This window comes from Strix aluco, chromosome Z (assembly GCF_031877795.1).
Source record: "Strix aluco isolate bStrAlu1 chromosome Z, bStrAlu1.hap1, whole genome shotgun sequence".
NCBI lineage: Eukaryota > Metazoa > Chordata > Aves > Strigiformes > Strigidae > Strix > Strix aluco.
The window spans coordinates 82,945,106-82,968,079 of record NC_133971.1 but is presented as its reverse complement, the minus strand read 5'-3'; the positions used below and the strand labels follow the sequence as shown (position 1 = coordinate 82,968,079).

General features: G+C 40.0%; 1 protein-coding gene across 1 annotated transcript in view; it reads left to right on the top strand.

The window, feature by feature from the left end:
* Window positions 1–356: 356 nt before the first annotated feature.
* The window catches only part of ANKRD55 (ankyrin repeat domain 55), a 49,384-nt gene continuing 26,766 nt past the window's right edge, over window positions 357–22,974 (top strand). Inside the window, exons 1-6 of the mRNA XM_074812736.1 lie at window positions 357–686; window positions 7,244–7,366; window positions 9,187–9,317; window positions 11,419–11,528; window positions 14,899–14,959; window positions 18,558–18,686. Of these exons, the coding sequence (XP_074668837.1) occupies window positions 647–686; window positions 7,244–7,366; window positions 9,187–9,317; window positions 11,419–11,528; window positions 14,899–14,959; window positions 18,558–18,686 (594 nt within the window). The 5' untranslated portion in view covers window positions 357–646. The remainder of the gene's footprint in view (window positions 687–7,243; window positions 7,367–9,186; window positions 9,318–11,418; window positions 11,529–14,898; window positions 14,960–18,557; window positions 18,687–22,974) is intronic.

The following is a 22,974-nucleotide window of genomic DNA, read 5'->3' as shown; positions in this document are numbered from 1 at the left end:
AATTAACTGTAATTGGGTAGTACTAAACTAAGGTAGAAATGGCTTGCTAATTTGTGTTCTCCATGCAGGAGTTAAATCAGGAAATAGGTAATCTCTGAAAACATCATTTCACAAACCTCCTCAAACACATGCTGACAGCACAGTAGCACAGGCAGCCTGCCCGCAGGGCTGTCACTGAGCACAGCACATGCCACTCGGCCGGCACAGCGAGGATGTCTGCACCCGACCTGCGCTGGCAGCTCTGCACATGCTCCATCTGCCACCCAAGTCCCACTCACCCTCCAAGGCTTGTTTGTCTTCGGGCAGTGCTCGGCTGCTGAGGCTGGATGAGCTGCAGCATCTCTCAGAGCAGCTCATAGGCAGTTTCACTCGCTGAAGCTTAGACATTTTTCAGAAGCTCAGTTAAGCTTCCAGAGATGTCATTTTAAGAGAGTCCATAACAAACAGAATATACCATTCCCATTAGGCTAGTGAAAATGTGTTTGTCTTGACAACAACCTGCAGCCGTAAAGCGAGTTTAATTCTCTGACAAGAAAATTGGCGACAGCTATCGTTGCATTGTTCGCTGTAATATATGGGATTCTTCCCTGAAAACCCTGGAGATGGCATTTGTCTGGTCTTGTTGTAAATAATGAGATAGACCACAATGGATTTCAGTTCCTCATCAGTGTTTGATCAGCACAAAGGTAAGATACCTGCTACTAATTTCAAAATCCTATGGTCCTCCCATGCTTCCCATGCAAATATACTAAGATTACATGACAGAATTAATAACAACAATTTTTGGAAAAGATCAGCTCTCATAGAGATTTGTTTTGGTTACACATGAAGGAATTTCTTCCATCAGTTTTAGACATGGATGTTTCAGCCTATTGCTACAGTGATTTTTAAAATTAAATTTTTCAGTAGAATAGCAACAGCATCTGATTGCTCTTATGGTTAGCATTGAGAGATGTATGTATATATTTATTGTTTATATTATATATTGGTCCTCTTATGGTTATATATATTAAAACTATTGCAATATGAGCAAACAGCAGTTTAAAAAGGAGTAAAAATGTAAGAAAAGCTGATTTTTGTAAGTCTGCTCATTTGTATACATTAAAAGGACTAGATGCTGACAAGTGATCAACTTTGCTTCAGCAAATCTTAGCTGTATAGGTAAGTATTGCCATAATTCTGAATTTAAGATATATTTAAAAGCCCCGGCATTAAGATTTTCTACATGGTAAGGTTGCTATGGAAATACAAATGTCTCTTTGTTGTCTGTTTTTAAGTTAAATGGTTGAATTTCATGTCTTTATTTGCTGATAGAAGCTTTTGTGTCTTATGACTTAATCCACTATAAGGAATGTAGTGGCATTCGTTTTATGTTCCCAAAGCAGGAAGCTGTCATTGTTTGATTATCCATGTTGTAACAAATTTCTCTTTAAGTCAGCTTGTGAAATAATTTTTGTGTGGTGGCTACAGTTTCCAGTGCACACCTCCAAAGTGTCCAAGCTGACATGTCTGTGCTGGCCCCACAACAAAGGTGCTGACTATAGAAAAAAGATGAAGGGCAGGAGGAAGATAGATGCTGCGGTACCTTTTGGGAGGATGGGTCTCACAGGTTGTGCTTTTGTGCTTGCCTACACTTCTTTGATGAACTCAAAGTAAATACACTCCATGTAAAGCAGTGGACTTATGGCTGCCTTTCAGCCACCATAGCGCTCAAAGGCTGAAGCAAGTCTTGACAATACTGGCCTATTCCAACCCAGTCGGGACCCCACCCTGAGTAGGTGGGAAAGACTGAGAAGCCATCAGGCAGAACTGAGTGATGAGAGACAAAAAATACAATCAGCAAGGATAAAAGAGAAAGGGAAGTACAACAGAAGTGGGATCTGTACTGCAGGGATAGAGACAGGTGCTCCTAGGTCATGCACAAATGATGTAAGGAACATTGTCCCCAACAGGACAGAGGTATGGGGCTGACTGAGCTTCTGCAGCTCCAAACAGTAGTTCTCAAGGTCTCCTTCTGCAGGCACTAGAAGTATGCTCTGTGCCACAGGCTGACCCAGCAGTGCTCAGGCTGGGGAGGAAAGGGGAAACCTTGCACACTCAGTGCCATGGGGATGGCTGCCAGGAAGCCAATGGAAGTGGTGTTGGGAATGAGGCTGGAATATGACCAGGCCAGGGGAATGAGATGTCAAGTCTCCAGACAGGTAAGGGGGCAGACAGCAATACAGGGGATGACTGACTCAAGCTACCTTATCTGGATAGAAGTGGAAGAGTTGGGAGGCAACATCTGCCTGTACCTCCCCTTGCTTCTAATCCACAACCCCTCCTCCTGCCAGACCACTCTCCACTCTGACCCATATTCCTGTACAGCATCATCTCCAGCCCCATGTTACACTCCACTCACAGCACCTCCCCAGCAAGAGGGTCCCCTCCAGATAAATTCATCATCTCCCCTCCACCACCACTTGCAGGGATGCTGGCTCATTAGATGATTTGTGACTTACTGTTTGCCTTCCTGGCGAGCTGCATGGGAGGCGGATGGGGAGCAGGAGCAGACAACACACAGTAATGAGACACTTAACTCATTGGTTATCATGCAAAGAAATCTCTATTCAAAATGTACAGTGTATGGTGGATTTTATCTAAATAGCATGTTAATGTCACATTACTGATTTAAGCAGGCGTAATAATTTTTAGGAAGGAGAAGGGGAATATCTTTCATTGGAGCAGTTTATAACAATGGAAGAATACAAACTAGCTTTCAAACACACCAGATCAATACCTGTTGGTTCAATAAAATAATACAACCTTCCCTACAAACGCTTTCTCCACCACACACATCTGAAAACTATCCCAGCTACAGATCGAAAAAACATCATTCAAGGCTTGAAAATCATACTGTCTCTTTGCAACACTTGCAGTACTGCAGTACTGCTCAGTAATATCTTGTAATACTTACCAATATAACAGCAGTAGCAATGTGGAACTTAAAGAAGCCAAACAACATCAGAAACCTCTCCCCTCCTAATACTACTTGGCGCAATTTAAATGCGTGCTGTACGTGGCTTCAAGTGTTCACCATTTAAACAGAGAAGCTGGACAAAGTCCTAGAGTGATACATTCACAGCCAGGCACACACAGGGATTATTACTTTGTTAAGCAATCAATGAATCCATAATATTAGAGAGAGAGTTACAACTTACAAAAACTACACTCATCCACATCCTGCTGACCCTTGACACTGACATGCTGAAATCAAATATACTGCCTAGTATTGCGTCCTGCCAACAAGCTGTGGGAAGTCACATAAGGCACTTGGCTGCTGGTGGAGACAAGAAGGTTTATAGGAAAGAGGGAAGTATATTATATGCATAAATATTTCTTCTTCACAATGAACATAAATTATCCTGTTATCCAGCCTTCAGTTTTCAAAACTTAGTGTTTTAGCAAGGTCTAAATCAGTCATTGTCAAGACCACGTACACTAAACTACAGCAAATTTATTTAGACCTTAAAAAACCAATGCCGGAGAAAACATGCATTTACGTACATCTAACGTGCACTTTGTGCCAGCATTGCAGATTGTGTAAAACATGCATTCTTCATAGGAGAGTCAGAGGACAATTAATGTCGCAATCAAGGTAATTTCATTGCTTTGAATCCTGTGATCATTCTGCATGTTTCTTTATATACCCTCTTTTCCAAGCAAAACCAATTACTTTGTCTTAAAGAAATTACACGCTTTTAAAACACTGCATCTTATTTCAGGTAAATGGGCTTTTAAGTTTGATTTTTTTCTGAGGATTTTACCTACAAGAGATGTCACAACCCTGTATATCATTTGGTCTTTGCTCACCAAGATTTTTCCAGACCTTTCTACACCACTGCAGTCAGACTGCAGTTTCTGCCTACCCTTGCTCCATATCCAGACCCTTAATTGGACCTCCCACCTTCCTGAAGCTAACTGACAGCTTCCTTTCACCAGCAGCACCACAATTTTCCAAAATAAAATGTAAAATGTATCTGACATGGCACCAGTTCTCACTGGCATTTACAGAACTGCAATATAACAAATGAAGTAATGCTAACACATTTAAAGATGGAGGGTCAGGCATTTGGCTGTTCACAATCACTTTATCCAATGTGGTGCTAGTGTCCCAGCTGCAGCCAAGCTCCTCGTCAAGGTAAGCTCACAGAGGGGAACACAAACACTCAATACCTAATTGTCACCTTCTGCAGAACACCCACTCTCCAAACCACTCCTCTTCTGTACAGGAAGGTGTCTGCAGAAAGAAATGGCCTAAAAGCTTTGCACCCAAGTCTCATTCCTTGACATGGTAAGCTGGAGGAAGATGAAGCGGGAGATGTTGTGTCACATGGAGTCAAGTGCTGCCAGCATAAATGACATTCAAGCCCTCCTGGCATTTCCTGCTCCCTGTCATGTGAAGCATCAGAAGACCACACATCTGTCATACTCCTCGCCCCCCACCCAAAGCCACACAGGTCATGTTAAAGCACCCCAGCTAAAATCATGTCACCCTACAGAAATGGAATTGGTGTCAGTCTACTTTATGTCAGATGCACAATATGGGTGCACCCTCGCCAGCAGCGTGACAGCCTGGTCCACCTGCCTCTGCTTGCTCTGGCAGCTAGGACTCATGGGTGGGCAAGTGTGAATCTTAGATGTGGCTTCACGCCACCATTCCTTAAAAGGCGTGGAGACCATGTTCTGTGAGAGCAGGCACGGGGAAAACTTTGTTCATCATCCATCCATCCGAGTTTTGCTTCCTCTCCTCATACAGGAGGATAATTGCTCTGGGGAAAGCAGATTCAGCCCAGCACAAGCAAAGGTGCAGGGAAGAAGGTGTTTTGGGTTTAGCTAGATGAAAAATGTCAGAGAGAGTCAGGGACCCACAGGCAGGTGTGCATCTGTGTCCTCATCTTCCTGCTATCCTGTCCTCTGAGTAAGCAACCGCTCTGCTCAGGACATGGAGAGGTTCTTTTTGTGGCTGGATTGCTCTGTTCCTGACTCACAGCAAGAAAATTTAGCAGTACTTACAAGGCTAAAAGGCAAAAAATACAAAATTTACGTGCATAATACATAAAAGGAGAGGAGGGCCCCTTTGATCCACTGTCTGTCGCAGTACATCCAATGGTTTCTTTCCCAATGCCAGCAGCACCTTGTCTGTACCGTTCCCTTATAATAACTACCACATGCAGCTGTAACAGGGGCTGTGTCAGCGCTCATGGCTGGCACCTCCTGTGTACCTCCAGAGACTGGGCAAGAAGAGCAACACAAGAGATGAACAGAGGTCTCCCTGCCCTCCACCCAGCCCATTCTGAGTAAGGGACTAGCTCAGACCTGAGGTTGTTATTAACATGTCTTTGCTGAGTTTACCAATTGTGAGAGCAGTCTGCAGATCTGGCATGATAAGGAAATCTGATTAATGGGCCTGTGGTAAAGTCACTTCTTTTCATATACTAGTCACTGATGATGACTCTCAGGAGGCAATGACTCTTGGTCTCTCCTGCTCTCCCAAGCACACAGGTCAAAACTTCTGAGCCAAATGAACAGTTCCCTCAGCAATAGACTCCCTAACAGAGTAAAAATCAAGTTAACATGTTTAACTTACAAATTTTAACAAATGTGTAATTTAAAAGACAAGCTAGAAGAAAGAAAATAAATTAAATTCTCTTCAGTTGGGTAGAGACGGAGAGGAAATCTGTGCACTAGTGAAGGCAGATTTAACATCAGCTTTCCAGTTTTCCCAAGCCCACAACCAGAGCTCCAGCTTTGACAGACTAACCTTTCCCAGGGTAAGAGCTAATTGCATTTCCATGGCACTCAAGTTTTGAAGTTGAGAGTGATGATTGCATCCCAGGAAGAGAAGGTCACATGTGGGGAATTACACTGGGCTGTAAACCCCAGCATGGAGCTCATGCACGTTCAGCTGTGACAACGTCTGATCACAATGTGAATAGTACATCTAATACTTTAAAACTATCTTTAAAGACCTTTTGTCACTCAAAAATATATATGACAATGTTTAAAATATGTTATACCAATATGTTAATAATAATGTATTATTTGACTATGAAAAAGACTTTTTACTAACTCTTCAAATTATCTTTAGACCATCTCCCTTTTTTCTGCACAGCTTATGTAGTTATACTATCTCCAGAAGACATGACAGTAAGGATAAGTCATCAGTCGCATAATCTGTCTTTCCTTTGATCAACTCTCTAGTATGACTGAGGTGTCAGTTTTACTTTCTCCTGCTAACAAGGTAGTGCAGTGGCTAGACAAATGTTATGGTCTGTAGCTCTGACTCTAAGCCACAGCAAACAGCACAGCTTACCACAGCTGTAATTCTTTTTGAGTTAAGTGAGATCAGAAACCCTTTTTAAAATTAAACATGAGACTGTGGGTGACCGACAACACACATCTAGTTTTGACCCTGCACCAAAAAATCAACTCTTCTGACTCCTGGCGTTAACAGGTTAATAGTTCACTTGAAGTCAAAGGAGGTGTAAGCATGTGGAGCATGGGATCACCAGTCTGGTAGGAAGTTACAAGCAAAGAAGCAGAGAGAGAATCATCACATTAATTTCTATAGAATCAAAAATTTGAAGAGTGTTCAGGAACAGGTCCTGCAAGGCATCTGCTTTAAATAATATCTCACACTGTAATTGTCAATCAAAATAAACCTCTCCTGGGTTCCAAGCAATAGTCCATCTTTCCTTTTTGCAGGAATTATTAGCACAAACCATTGCTGCTAGAAGTTCACTCTCCTGAGAATTCCCCTGGACACTGCAAGGAAAGGAAGTGAAAGGCCTCAGTCTTCTGACTGGTGCAAGGATAAGACTGAAACTGAAAACACCTGTGTCCTGGTTTCATCCTATCTCATAAAAGTGTAGCCAGCAATATTATGAGCTAGTTCAGTTATTACTTCATTGTTTCTCAAGTCACATTACATTAATGTTAGTATGATTTCTTATGAGAGGTGGAAACTTTCCAGAAGTTTTCTTATGTCCTCTCAGTGTCCATGTCTGACAGTTTTGGGAAGAAGTTATGATGAAAAACAAGTTTCAGATGACTAACAAAAAACACAGTGCTGTTTAGATACACTTTGTTCAACCTCAAGTTATACAGTCATAAAAACTCAGTGAAATAAGTGTCATTATTTTCACTGTTAATCATTTGTACTTGCTTTCTGCTTACTCATGAACATACTCTTCCCCTGCAGGTGATGCAGCGGAAGAGATTGACTTGACTGTGGTTTACCAAGCAGCAGCTAATGGTGATGTGAACACACTAACTGCAGTGATTCGAGAAGATCCTTCCATCCTGGAGTGCTGCGACAGCGAGGGTAAATGAAGGTTGAGCTTATTCTCAGGGGATTAGTTGCTTCAGCTTGCAATTAAATTTTCCACTTTTTTATCCTGATTTTTGTGTTCAGTAAATTATATTTAGTAGCAGGATATGGGAAATTTGAGTTATTCTTTGGAACATCCACTGGAAATGCTCATTTTGGATACTTCTTTCCCATTGTAAGATTTTTTATATGGATACAAATAAATTTTGCTATAATCAGACAGTACTTTATCATTAATCTGTTTTATCTTCTTTAGGGAGATGCTGAGAAATTGATGTCATTTCAGGGAAGGAAAAAGAATATTTTTTATCAAAGTCAAATGCTATACATTCTGCAAATCTGTAGAGTAGAAGGTTCCAGTCTTTTGCACTCTAAAAATATGTGTACAGACACAGTTTGAATGATTTTGTCAAGTAATTGTTTGCTAAAGGGTTGGTTGTACAATGTGCAATGATCTAAATAATCTGTTTTATCTGTGAGACTTTTCATTTTGCATTCAGGTTACTATTTACTGTTATTACAAAGCGTTGTCCGTTGTCCGTTGTCCGTTGCATCTATTTCCCAAGTGAATTAGAGCCACAGATCTCTGGAAGCTTCTCTCAAGGAAGACTTTGTTTATTTAAAAGTATTTTTTTTTATTTCAGCTTCTTTTAAAGGGTCCATATGAACACTGGCTATTCTAATCCTTATCAGCTTTTAACAAGTTACCAATTTTTCCTAACTTTAAACTAGAAATCCTAACTGTTATCTTTAAAACTTCTACTGGTCAGTAGGAAAAATGCATAATCAGGCTGAAATGTTCTCAATCCACATCTATAATGGGAGAGGGACTAAGTATGAAGGGCAGTGGGTAGAGATAGACTGATCAGCAAATGGAAGTATTTCAGCTCCAGAATAAACTTGTTTACTAGGTTGTACATACAAATGTAACTAAAGACCAGTCTTGCAAGACAAAACATATGGCTCATATCCTGCACATATAGCAGAGTCTGCATAACCTCACGTTGAGTAGCATGCATTTGCTCAGCAGTCTCATTGAATCCAGTAAGAATAATTATTCTTCAGTTGTGTGTGAAGTTTCTAATAGTTTTATAGCTTCTAATATTCATGTTTGTTCCCAGCTCAGTCATTTTAAATTGCTTTGTCAGATTCTGCAGGAATCAGAAAGGAAGAGGAAATAATTAGAAGATATCATAATACTTCATGATGAAATTTGACTATTAGGTTTGAATGTAGTTTTCATGTTTTTTCCAGCACAGAAACTGTTTTCAGAATATAAAAAAAAAAGTTCTCATGACAACAGAAAAGAAAATAATCTAGAGCAAATCCAGTCTTTAAAATAATTTGTCTGCATAAAGCATCAACTCACACGCATACACCTTTGCACGGGACAGGGCTTGATTTCATAAATCTTTTGAATACACAGAGACAGAATGAAGCTGGGGTTTGAGAAAATTAGCCAAGCACCATCTGGCTGCTAGTCACTCTGAAAAATATCAGCCTCCAAAATGGTGTACAAAACCAATGGTTCATACTGGGAGCTCGTCAACAGAAAAACACTTTTCCCTCCAAAAGCAGAGTTAATGAGGCAGGGGTTTTGCTGATGAAATCATGCTCTTTTTAAAAATCAGTGGTCAGTAACTGGCACAGTAGTTACTTCCTGCCTACAAAAAGCTGAGTACAACTGCTGGACAGTTGTCAGAGAAAGGATTTGTTAATTTGCCAGTGCTAACATTACCAAATAAGAAAATATCTCTATCTTATGGCTTTGACAAAATAAAAATTGTAAAAGAACGTTTGACTTTCTTCCCCAGGTTGCACACCTTTGATGCATGCTGTATCAGGACGCCAGGTTGATACAGTGAAGCTTCTGTTGAAGATGGGAGCCAATCTTAATACTCAAGATGCTTGTGGACGTACCAGTTTATCTCTGGCAACTTATCTGGTACCAAGATGTGGGGGAGAAGGGTGGAAAGATAGATGGAGTGAATGGAGTAAATGTGCAGACCAAATAAGATTTCTGTTTATACTACAGAAAGAAAAAAAGGACAAAACATTTGGTTCTAGACAACAGTGAAATTGTAAACCTTACTGTAATGCAAAGCTGGAAACAATGATTAATAGAAAAGGATCAGCACTCCTGTCAGAGTGTCTTTTCTCTCTTTCAGGTTGTAAAACAGTGCATGGTATGGGGATCTCACTAGATCCAGCATCCTCTGCATGGTTTCAAGAAACCTACTTGTTTCTGTACACTGGAAAGTCCCCTCTTGTTCTTAATATGCAGATTAACTTCTCTGCTCCCATTGTCAGCATCAGATATTTATGTTCCAGAGAGGGCATTCCTATCTCAAATTCTGGTGGACAGCTGGCATGTTTTCCTGCACACCACATGAGCCAGGGCATTGCTTTTTTTCACTAGAGTGCTGGACCTCAGATGACCAGGTTAAGAACTTAAGTTCAAGGTGCCGCAGGTGCCAGTGAAGATACTCAGATCATAAGCAACCCCATCGCCCAATTAGCCCACATGCAAGTGACAGTAGGGACAGACACACCATTGTAAAGCTTGGGAAAGGAGATGTGGTGCTCTCTGTCTGAAGCACACAAGGATGGTCATTTTCTCCTTAGTCTTCTACTCCTGGCTGGAGGGAATTCAGGGTTCAGAGAGAGGATGGAGACCAAGTTAGTTGGGCAGAGGGGTTGACCATGGGCTTCCATTATTAGTTGGACAGAAAGGAGGAAGGCATGTTCACCCATGCTGCATAGTATGAGTTATGGCTGGATGATCACCAGTGCATTTAAACAGATAATGTGGCAACCTAAATAAATCACATCCCTTGCATCTAGTTTCTTCCTGCAAATTCAGGATAAAAACAATGCTTCTGCTCAGCTATGCAATATTCAGCCAGAAAATAAGTGTAGAAAATAACAAAACAGGCAGTCTCATTCAGTGCAAGGAGCATGCCCCACTTACTTGAGAATAAACATTTCCCCTGCCAGATATTTTCAAAAAATCCCATAATTAGTGTCATGCTCCTTTTTTCCTTCCTCTTTTCCCAGAGGGGAAAAAATATTCTTTGGAAAAAAAGAAATGACTGGAAGAGATTTAAACCACCCAGGCTTCAAAGTTTCCATTTCTGTTTCTGTGATGGATATAATCAGAGGTCTAGAGAACATTTGACTGTGATGTCTGTCCAGAGAACAGAATTCAGCAGAGCTCCACAGTCATAATCACATGCAGAATTCAATGGTCTTGTACTTCCACCGGAGGCTGCAACAGGGATGTTCTGATTCCATCATTCCACACCTTTTCCCTATAAATGCGGGTAATCCAAATCCAATGTAGCTCATACAGGAGGGAACAGTCTTTAGCCATTGGTTTGAGGTTTGAACAAAACACTAAAACACATGTTTGCTTTCCCTGGGACTTAAGTATACACTGAAAGATTTATGCAGTCACAACCAGATTGTTTACTTGCTTTTCTGTTGAGGTGATCAATAGAAGGTTTTAGCCCAAGAACTGATTCATCCCATCTGTTCTGGTGCTGTTTTCAGCCTAACATTGTCACTAATTCAAACTGCTGCAACAATGTTTATATGACCACACTCAAAGGCTTTTTACTATTGATTTGTCATCCCTGTTAAAATCTCATAAAAGAAATGAGATTAAGTGCTCATGTTCTTGGTTTAACCTAGCGTAATTAAATCCACATGCAGGAATATGCATAGCATTTGCTAGTGATCTAGGAATTAGCAGGTTTTTAATCACTGTTTACTCAGTTGGTACTTGCCCACAGCTGCAGAAAACCCAAAATGCAGTGTAAAGAAAACACCTTATCACAGAAATGAATGACCTAGCTAGTCTGAGGCTTGGACTTCAAAGGGGGAACTGCTCTCAGTGCTGCAAGACCTCCACTGCGGAAACAAAAGATCAGTTCCTCTGCTGGCAGAAACAGCTACAGTCACACACAGATGCCAGAACCACCAAACAAATATCTGGCCTGATACATTTCACTTTCCTCTTTGACATGCTCTAATTTCTTTTTTAGGGCTGGCTGGAAGGCTGTGTCAGCCTGCTCAGAAACGGTGCTAAGCAAAACATACCCGACAAAAATGGGAGGTTGCCACTACATGCTGCTACTGCAGAGCCTGATGTGAGGTATGTCCCAGGCTCCAACAGCATTTGCTGATTGAATCTCAACAGGTAGTCACCAACACAAGCTACCCAGCCCAAAGGGGAGCCGGAGTCAGGAAGGTTAGCTGTGACAATTACACTTGTGACTTGTTCCTTTGTTTAGTGGTTATCATAAAGAGGGTAGAGAGAAGGAAAAGCATTGTACAACACTTGTGTAACAGAGATATATGGCCAAGTAAAGTGTGGAGCCAAGTTTAAGATCACAACAGCAGGAGAGGAAAAAAAATTATGAGAGAGGTTGAAGCCCTGGGTTTCCCTTGACCAGTTACCTTTCTCCCACCTCTCCACAAGACATATTACAAGAAGCTCCTTCCCTGGACTTCTGCTCCAAGTAGCACAGTAAATGTGAGAAAAGTTTTCCACACAACAACCTCTCTGAGAGTCCCTACTGTAAAAGGGAAGCAGAGGTTTGGTGGACTGGCTCTTTTTTAACTACTTTTACTGAAGGTGGAGTAACAACTACAGAGTGTCTTCACAAGGAGTCTTAAGAAAGATCCTCTTTGTCTCATTGCAGCCTATGGTAAGAGGAAAGTTTAACAAATTTTGATTTGTACATCTAAAATTCACTCAAAAAACTCTCCTAAGTAAATCATGTCTGGAGGAATAGGAAGGCATTAGAGACAGGTAAAACATTCAGTACATGCAAAATGCTCATGTGACTTAATCACTGAGTCTGCAGTTTTGCCACTGTTGCCATATCAGACCAGCCCAGACCTCTGTGTGTTTCTGCTGAACTTGCTCTTCAGCCTTTTTTAACAGCTTTATTCAGTTTTCACGTTATCATTGCTTTTCATGCGTCACTTGGAGAATATGGTTTGAGGTTTCTGAAAAAGTACAAGTCACTATTATCAAGCAAAGCCTCCACGGAAAGAAGGCAATGTTTGTACAACACTGCACATGCTGCTACTTGAAAGGGAATGGTAATCTACATTACCAGCAGCACACAGAGTTCCCTAAATGTTTTTCACATTGTCCATGGATATGGGCAAACCTTTGCTCTGCACAGGAGTTTCTAGTTGCTCAATTCCTTTTCCTCTGTCTTGTCTCTGGATTTGCCCCATGCCAAGACATGCCTGGAGCACTGAGTGGAAGGCTTTTCCATCACAGCTGTCACTGTGTTGAATCCCATATAGTTGCCAAAGAAGTATATGCAGTAGCCATCTATGAAACGTTTTTTCAGTCAAGTTTGAAAGCTGGCAGCCTGCTGCTACAACCTAATACGCTAGAGGCAGCACATTGACCACATGAAAGACAGAGATGGTGATCAGCCAATTTATGTATTGATTTATGTACTTCAGTGCATTCCACAGAGCCTAAGAGAAAAGGTGGAAAAAGAATACATGGACTTCCTGATCTATGCCTTTAAGAGTAGGTATCAGAGAAATCTCAGCTGCATGGCTGAATATCTACATATTTGACTGGTAGCACTTATGTTGTCATAATATTCTAAGGACGTAAGTGAGCCAAAGTTTGTTGTGGATAGAGGTTTTACACTCAGAGAATGAGATTTCCTTCACATAGACTTTTTTCATTGATTATATCTGAGGTTAAACTACAGAACCATGTATCAAAATATAAAACTATGTGATAAATGTGTTTTACAAGCATATTATGGTTCTCTCTCTGCTCACCGGTACGTTCTTACCCAGACCTGTTTTCAGATACTAAATTTCTGAGATTCTGAGTCATTGTGCCAAACAACCACAAAATGTCTCTTCTTTTTTACAAATTATTACCAAACTAATCACAGCAATCCTAAAATGTCATCCTTTTCAGAGTTCCTATAGTATGACTCCATTATGCCATTCGTTGTGTGATCCAGAAGAGGAGGTATAACACCCCTTTTTTACAAGTATTTGTATCCATATGCAAATGCATTTGAAATCCAAGCAAAGCACTGGGATCTGCCCAGTCTTCACCCTTTTTAGGTATATTCTAGTTAGAAAAAAATTAAATTTGGACTTCTGGCACCTGAAGATTGCGTTACCAATGGATAAGCTTTTCACCGGCAGAAGTGCCCAAATCAGGCCTAAGCAACTGTAAATGTCTTTCTTTTAATAATTTATATTATCTAGTTGTTTATTACTGGGTGGGGGGAACAAATTTGTCATGCAACATAATTTCTTAGCTTGATCTGATCCACACACCTAAGCACAGTTCAATACAGAAAACATAATGGAAGTTGTTGAAGATTGTCCTGATGAAAAGCAACAAAATATTTTCATTCAGTTTCCTGTGCATGGGAAAAAATGCATGGTTATATACATTTAAGTGTGCATTATCTGTGCATTTATCAGAGTTCCTCCTTGACACTTCATCATCTTGTCCTTGCAAAACAGCATGTTTTTTTAATTGTCCATGTTTTGAAGGTTTCTATCAAATTCACACCTTCAGATGAGCCACAGATTTGCATTATGATCTTATCTCAGAATCCACTAAGGATATATCTTTCCTTTTGCTAGAATCGTAAGAACTGTACATTCACATTAAATCTATGCTATGTGGCTTTGTTACAGCCTGTGACAGGATGGTCCTCTTCATTTCCATGGTCCACCCATATATACAATTCAAACACTTAGCATGCTACTATAAAACACAACCATCTTTGCCAAACCTATAGTAATTTCAGAACATCTTCATAAGATACCAAAAGGAAAAGAAAAGCAAAATTCATGCAGTGTTAAAAATATTATTGCACTTGAATAATATTTCATGTAAATATTTTATTGTAACTGTTCCCTCCACCAGAGGGGAGTGTTTGTAGTCTGATATTCTATAAAATGTGAACCAATGCATTGCTATATTTTATACCATACAATGGACCTATCCCAGCAGACACACAGACCTTGTAAAATACTACCGGTTTGTGTGTGTGTAAATATTTAGTATGCATGCATACACAAACACACACAAACATGTACACAGCATCTCATTACTCCAAGAGTTAAGGAGAGTGAAAAATCCTTTTAGAAACTGGTCATTAGCATTTCTATTTGTTTAAAACTTTATAAAACAGGATGACAATTAATTATTAAGCTACCAAAAACTGCACACATGTATAGTATTACATACTCTGATTCTAGCCTGGCAATAAGCACAATTCTTCCTAGTGGATCTGCTTTTAATTCCTAGCACTAAACTTGTGTTGTTACAGTAAGCCATGAAGTCCTATTTGCTTTTCTAGTATGACAAAGCTCAGAACTAAGATTCTGACCTGTGCCCATCACTAACACTGATTTTTCTTGAAATTGCATGTTTTACTTTTCAAAAAATGTCAGTTTTTCAGGTTTAGTCAGGAGTGCAGCACACACTGATTATGTCATTGCTTCTGCAGGCTTCTGAATGTGCTTCTGCAGCAGTCAAATCTTGGTGAAATTAATCATCAGGACAATGAGGTGAGTGAGTTTGTGCTACAAGTCACAGTCCCAGGCTCTGGGGGATACAAGTCATGCTGTTCAGAAAGAGTTCACTGTACTATCAATTTTATGATGAGACTACGCACTGGTCAAAAATTTCTGTAATGCTTTTGCTGAACTCTGCAAAGCATTATCTCATTTTTCCTACTATACATGATGCACCTTGAGGCAAATAAACCTTCTCCAGATACCACCAACTATGAGGTACCTTGAATCAGTCTCCTGACTCACTTACCAAGACATTAATTGCTTTTGATTCTTCTGAAGTTAGACATTGTACTAAATCTTCACCTTTACCAATCATCCCATCATTAAATTACTGTTCTCAAGAAAAATATCGGAAAGCTGGCATTACACAGAACAGCCATGGAGCTACAAAATTTTATGCTATCCTCTGATCCTTAAAGAATTGTGCCCTGAAGATATATATATAGTAGAGACAGGAGACTGTTAATGTCCCAGATGTATTATTCTCCAAATAGAAAAGCTGAGACACAAAAGAGACATTGGATGTCTTTTCATATGTTTCCCTTCACTCGAACAATTTCTCAAGGATGTGTCTCTTCTCCATGGTGCCAGAACCGCCACAGGGTTGTTCATTTTCCCTCTTCCCATGAACCTTCCTCATCCACTGGATGGTTTGCAGACCCTGCTCACAACAACTTAAACCAGATGTATAATTTGTCTTGGTGTAGAATTATGTTGCTAATGAATCACATGGAACCATGAATCCTAATTTCAAGCTGTAATGTTTTGCTGTAATGCATCACTACATGCAATTTGGAACTTTTAGTCCAGCTCACTGTCATTTGGCACTGAGAAGATATTTGTTCAAGTGTCAGTACTAATCCCTGAATATTCATGTTTGCTGAAAAATGTGGATCCTCACAAATGATTTCAGCTGATAGAGCTGTTCTCTTGGCATAAATAAAACACTTCAGTCTTCCCATCTTACACTTGAGAGTAACACCCCAACAAACACATGAACGTGTAAACAGTAAGAAATACATCTGGAGGTTTCATAGTTTCCACAACTGTGTCTTTCTGTGGCTTTACTTATGAATCCTATGAAATGACAATGTGAAGAAACATTCCCTGACAAAACCTCAAATCTGGACAAAACAAGTGCCACACTGTATTTCCCACAGCCATTTCTTGGTTTTATTCTTTTTATGTCCCTTGTTGCTCCTTATTTTTTATAAATGTGCAATTGTTTGGCTGTCTCACCTTTAGTACTATATTCTGCTGGATCTTCAGCTTTGATAGTTCTGATATCACTCTCATGCTTCCTCTCACAAACAATAGCCTATCTACAGATGCCACTCAAGGATGCCATGCACAAATCAGATGGGTGCGGGCTAGACAGCCATTGCCTGCTGCAACAGGCCCACACATGTGAGCTGCTGCTATAACCAGCTCAATGCTCGTTGCTCAGTTGGGTGCTCTGAAAGGGCACGTGGAATGTATGCATTATTAGAAAAGAAATAGAGAACAAAACAGGAAGCAGCATTATGCTCTGTCTGAATCCTTGGGACACCCTTGGTACACCCGCACCTCAAATGTCGGCTGTAATCTGAAAAAGGATATACAAGAAAAGGAACAGAAAAGGACTACAAAGATAGCAATAGTTGTAGAGTAGCTTTCTTCCATGGGCAGGCTAACAACTGGAACAAACTAACTACAATAGTACTTTCAGCTTGGCAACTATGTCAGACGGATGATATAATACAAGTCCATGACATTGCAAACTGCATAAAGATGAAAAGAGAATTCTTATTAACTGGTTCCTACATCTAAAATGATGGGGCACCTACAGAAATTATCAGACAGCAGTTTTAAAGAAAATGAAAAGAATCACATTTTCAAAAAATGTGTTACCCTGTGGAGGTCTGGGTGTCATAGGAAGTCTTTAGCCTGATTACCCAATGTTAGGTGACTGTATATCATCAAGCCTTGTTTCTTATATTTTCTCCCTAAGCATCTGCTGCTGACCTCTCTGAGCTATGAACCTGTACTAGAGAGGTCTTTGATCCCTATCCACAGTTCCACAGTTCTCACACTCTTATATTACAGCTGACTCTGCTGGCTACCACAGCAGAAACAGAGAGAAAGTTGATTTTTCAGGGATTTTTTTTGTCCATATCAACAGGCTGAGAGTGGATAACAGAAAGCTGGCCTGGTACACTGTAGCTTTTCCTCTTTCAGTGATTTTTCCTGCTCTCCAGGACGAGGGGTGAGGACACATTTCTCAGGTGGAAATCACTTCACTGAAGCCTCACTTCACAGCACTCACAGATACCGAGTGTCCATCAACAGTACTAAGTCTCTTGGGTCAAAACTTTGGTCTACTGATGTCAATGGTAGAGCTCCCATTAATTTCAGTTAGGGCAGGATTTTACCCTTGTTTTTGGTTTTACAAAACCAAAACTCCTATGATTAAGCTTTGCAAACCCTAACTAAAACCAAAACTGCTTTTGTTTAACTGCTCTATTTTGTCATCACCTATGCTTAAGCCATCTGGGGACTTGAAAAGCCTTATAAGATACCTGATGTGTGAGAGAAATTAATGTCAGGGCATTCAAGCTTTTAATTAGAAAATCACTGCTTACAACTTCCACTATTAATGCACTGATAAGCTCTCTGCATCAATGTTTTATAGCTCATGCCTTCCCTGAGTTGTTGTCAATTGGTTTTATGGGGTTCTATGTCAAGTTTTAATTTCTTTTCCATTCTATGTTTTCTGTTTTTTATCATTTTGGAAACCAGGCAAGACCCTTGAAATGCATTTTCCCTGATAAGAGACAGTAAACAACACCTGACCAAAGTAAAACGTTACAACATCTGAACAACACTAGCAATTTTTAAGAAACACATTGAATGAGTAACTTCATACAGAAAAGCTTTAATATGGATGTAGAGTAAAATATAGGTGTATATAACAATGATGATGAAGGTGCAAATACAGGCCATGAATTCTCTGATCTACCAAAGCCAAACACAGCTAAGATGGAATGAAAATGCAAGTCAATAACTTATCATTTGCTTTGCTTTCTCCCTAAACAGTAAATATGTTTATATTGTGAATTTTTTTGTTGACATCACTGGGCCAGTTCCTTAGCTTGCTGATTAAAGCCAGCTAGAATACTAGCTTATAATATTTATTTTGGATCACAGATAAGGACTAAAATAAACATCACACTATGTCATGTCAAAGCACCAGTCTGAAACAGGCTTTTCTCACAAACTCCAAACTGAGGTCCTCCAAACTGAGCAGTGAGGAACCATCCCATAACTGCTGTGGTCCTGACCACACATTATTTATAACAGACTATAGTCACATATGAAAGAAGCATTCATATTTGTATCCATTTTCTGTAATAATTCCAAAAAGCTAATTGTTTGGTTCCCCCTTATAACTTCATTAATTCAGAAGCTGTTACTAATTATTCTAAATCAAGAGGGAGAGGGAAGTCTGTCAGTCCCAAATGGTTTCAGAACTGTCTAGCTTATCTAACCAAGACCTGAAGGGCACTTCTGTGAGTGACAATTATTTGCTCTCCTGGTTTGTGGCTTTCAGGGAATGACTTCACTTCACTGGGCTGCTTTCCACAACAGGCCCCAGCACACCCAGACTCTGCTGCACAAGGGAGCAGACCTGACTCTGGTGGACAAAGACTTCAAAACAGCTCTGCACTGGGCAGTACAGGTGAGCCACAGCCACGGTTTCACCAGGCAGTTGCTTGAGCTGAGCTGGCTATTGTGGTGTCCTAAACACTCCAAACACAATTATTTTGGCCACTAACAGTCCCAGCATTTTGCCAGTGGGCACAGATCAGGGATCTAACATCTTCTTTAGAGAGCAAGGCATATTTACTATAGTCTGAGCGCTGCTGCCCTAAACAAAGTTATTTACCTCACTGGGACTATGTGTATACTTCATGTTGAACTCATGCTTAAATATTTTTGCTAAATCAGGGTTGCAGAAATCAGCAGCTTAAACAATCTTGCCAAAGGCCTTTGGGACTAAAATAATGTAAACACTAATTAAAACATATTTAAATAGCTATAGTTGTGAAATAATTAGCTGAAGGTTGAGGACCTATTTCTCTGGAGATTAAGGAAGACAAGGAGCCAAACACATTTCCTGTTGAGCTGTATGTTCCTATCTCCCATGCAAAAAAAATGTCAAATTGCTAAAAATTACTCAAGCCATCATTAGAGAAGAAAAACAGAACATGGCATTAAACACTGTATTATGCAATTGGTAGTAAGTGGTCTAAACTGTAGTGTAATTTACCAAGTTATGCCTGAACTTTACTGCAGAAAACTTCCCAGATGGAATTATATAAATATGTTTTTACTTGCTCACTTGCCATAGCAAGTTCTGGTATCAATGTTCAAAACACCTGCACACCAGAGAAGCAGAAATAGAACTTGCATGAAAATGCAGTAACATTTTCCTAGAATGACTAAATATTTGCATCCTCACCTTTTGGTCTAAGTTCACTCATCTTAAAAAATGTGTCAACAAAGAAATTTAAAAGCTCTGAACTGCCACATACTATATTTGTAAATGAGTAAGGACATCTAGAACAAATAACCTGTTTCCTTCAACCACAGCCTCCCACAGGTGGTTCGTGTAGAATAGGCTCAACTTCTGTTTTTCTAAAGTAGAGGTATATTTGGACCTCTGCAACTGGTATTATTTCAACACTAGTTTTGTTCTTCTTTAATCCTAATCAGTCTGAAATTGGGCTACGTCCCTTGTTATTTTGCCTTGTTAAATAACATCCCTTTGTTATTTTGGTATCTACTCCAAAACCTGTTATGCATTTTTACTAGGCTTACTCCAATGCAGGCTGCTTTCAGTGAGAAATCTCTGAAATTCACGCAAGCTCCTGCAGGCTAGGGAGTTGTCTGGATCATAGCTCTGGGAACAAGCTGTCTCTCAAACAGAAAGACAAAAGGGAATCCCCTTTGTATCAGGACCATCAGAGTACCCCTCACACCTTAATCTTTCCATCATTCTGTATTTTTTAAATTTTATTATTTAATTCCACAATTAAGTCCTACCTCCGTTTTTCTCTCACAAATGTGCAGAATAACGCTTGAGAATATGGGAAATTAAAACTGCATAAAACCCACTTGGCTTCAGTGGAGGTAAATCACAAATCCCTCTTCTTCCTTTAAAATGCTCCCAGAAATCAGAGGAAATACGTGCAGGATGACTCCCCTTTTTTAATTCTTGAGAGATTCTTGCTATGAAGCCTTATAAATTGCTTCTTCCATCCACATACTTCTCCATATTCTAGGTCCAGAAGGGGTAGTTGAAATACCAGATCATGCAATAGATCTGTTAATATTTCTCTTACTCAAGCTTGGCAAAGAAAAAATACTTTCTGCTGCCCTATTAGGCCCAGGAGAAATAGATATTCTGGACAAGCATGACTTTCTCTGCTGTGACAGAGAACAGCTCTGCTGGTTAGCATTATCATTATGTCTAATAGCTTCTTCCATGGCTACCAGAAAGGGGATATTTTTCCTTTAAGAGTTGTGTGAATATCTTCAGAGCACAAGTGACTCACAGAGCTCAGGCAGTACCAGCTGCAGGGGTTGTTTTGGACTGAATAGGGCCCTGTGTTTAATTTCATTTTTTAAAAATGCAGCAAGTGGAAGACCAGGCACTGCACAGAAACTTGTTTCAGAAATTGCAGGAAAGAGGCAGTTCGTGTACACTGGGCTGAAACACAGAGCAGGGCCACATGAAAACCATTGCCTGCCATTCGAAACCAAATTCTCAGGCATGTTTCACATGAAATAATTGTTTCACACTGGCTGCTTCAAAAACTACGTTTGGAGCTTGGTCTCCCATCAGACAAACGGTGGCTGTGGAGTCCCTGCCATGTAACTTAGACAGACCTTGTCCACTCTTCAAAAGCTCAAACCTCCTGCCACTCAAGTTCACACCTTCAGTGCAAAAATGTGTTACATCGGTGTCAAAAACACATATCATTCTGGTTTGAAGTGAGAATATATCATGTCACATCTTTTACACACGCAATATTTTTAAGAGCTGGTACAGATAGGGCTATATTAGAAGTGTTTTAGGAGGTATTTCTCTCCTTTCATTGCAGCCAGCAATAATTGCTGTAATCAAAGGAAACATCTTCATACCAGAAAACTGTTAACTGATATTGAAACAAAGTGTATAGCTGTTCTAACACTTCTAGATCATGGCGTCATTGAAATCCTAGTGAAATACAGTATATTCTTTACAATATATGCTATCTTACTACTACATACTGCTGTATCATAATAGTATTAGTAGTACCTTGGAAATAGCCTGGGAAGATTGGGAGTCTTCCTGCAACGCCTTGCCAGTTGTCATGATTTTTACCAGAAGTTTCTTTGTCTCTTTCTTAAAACTCTGGTTCCCAGTCATACGATTATATAAAAATATCAGCTTTCATTTAAAGAATAAACAAACAATCAAACAAAGATTTCTTTTAAAGTGAAGAAATGCAAACCTCTAGGGATAAAAAGAAGGCAACTAAAAAGAAGCCATTAAAAATAATATTCTGCCATGTGGAATTGTGCTTATGATTTTTTTATAGGTTGATTCAGAGTGCAAAGTTTTAAAAAATTATGAGCCTGCATATTTGCTTCATAGCAACAATGCAATTATTTCATTCCCCTGTTTCCTGAGAGCAGAGCAAAATACCTGTATGTCTTAAACACATTGTAAAAGCAAAGCATAGGCAATTATTCATTTGTGTTTGGCTGAGCAAGCCTAGTGGCCTCTCTGTAATTACTTGAAAGGTGAGAGCACACTTAAATCTCAGGATCTCTAGGAACGAATTTCTGTGTTGCTTCAGGGCATCTTGAGGACACAACTGGCCACCCCACCAGGGCAGAGGAAGGGGCCAGGGAAGGCAGTGATGGCTCAGGGCCAGGGTCTCTCCTAGGGGATCACTGCGCTCTTTCTTTCTGACCAGCACTCCGTTTTTTTATTGTGGGCTGCCTTTTCTTGGAAGAATTCAGAGAGACTTCCAAAGACTTCTTAATTCTTAGTGGGTGTTTCTCCATGGCAGACATGTCTGTTGTTGGCATAGGCCAGAAAAGGTGTATTTGCTAGGCACAGTTACAGTCTGATTGGTTTCAGGCAGATTTCTTTCACTGCAAAATTGTACTTCTTTTCTCCTTGTTTCGTACAGTTTTCTAGAGATAGCTAGAAAGGGAGGGTAGTGATTTCTTTTTTTATGTCACTAAGTTTTGAAGACAATTTTGACTCTTAGCAAACAAATGAAAACAGATCAATTTGCATTTTTAAGCATACCCTTAAGAAATCACTTTCTTGTGTAAATATTGTCATTCCAGAAAAGGTACAGCTGTTTTTCGTGAAGGCTGAAACACTGCATAGCAGCAGGGCTCTACAGTGAGCTGTCAAGTTGCAAAACAAGGAGGAAGAGAGTTCGCAAATAGTTTTGAGTAAGAAATAAACTTGCTCCAATACCATCAGAAGAAACATTTGCGACAATGTCTGCAATAGCAAATGAAATGTGCTTGAGTCTTGGGTCTAGCACCAAGGCCAACTATCACAGGACATCCTATATCTCTGCTGACAAACTCTCTCTCTAAAACAGGATGGTCATATGCAGACCACTTATTGGGAATGGTCTGTAGCCCATGCTAGCTCCTGAACTAAGTCCAAGAACTGGTGGGGAAAGTATTAATTGACCCAAGGCAAAACCATGCCAGGAGGGATTTCAAATATTTTACAGTACAGGATTTTAAAACAGTCAGCTGAGTTCCAATGCTCAGGGATGCTCCCTAGTGCTACTTAGTTTTTTTACACAGCTCTAACCTGATTTTCCACTTTCACTGATGTCAGTTCATAAGCCAAAGCCCCTTTTGTGACTTGTACATGGTACAGCAGTATGGATATGCAAACTCATCGGTACAACCAGATCATCAGAAAAACTGCCTTTACCTGA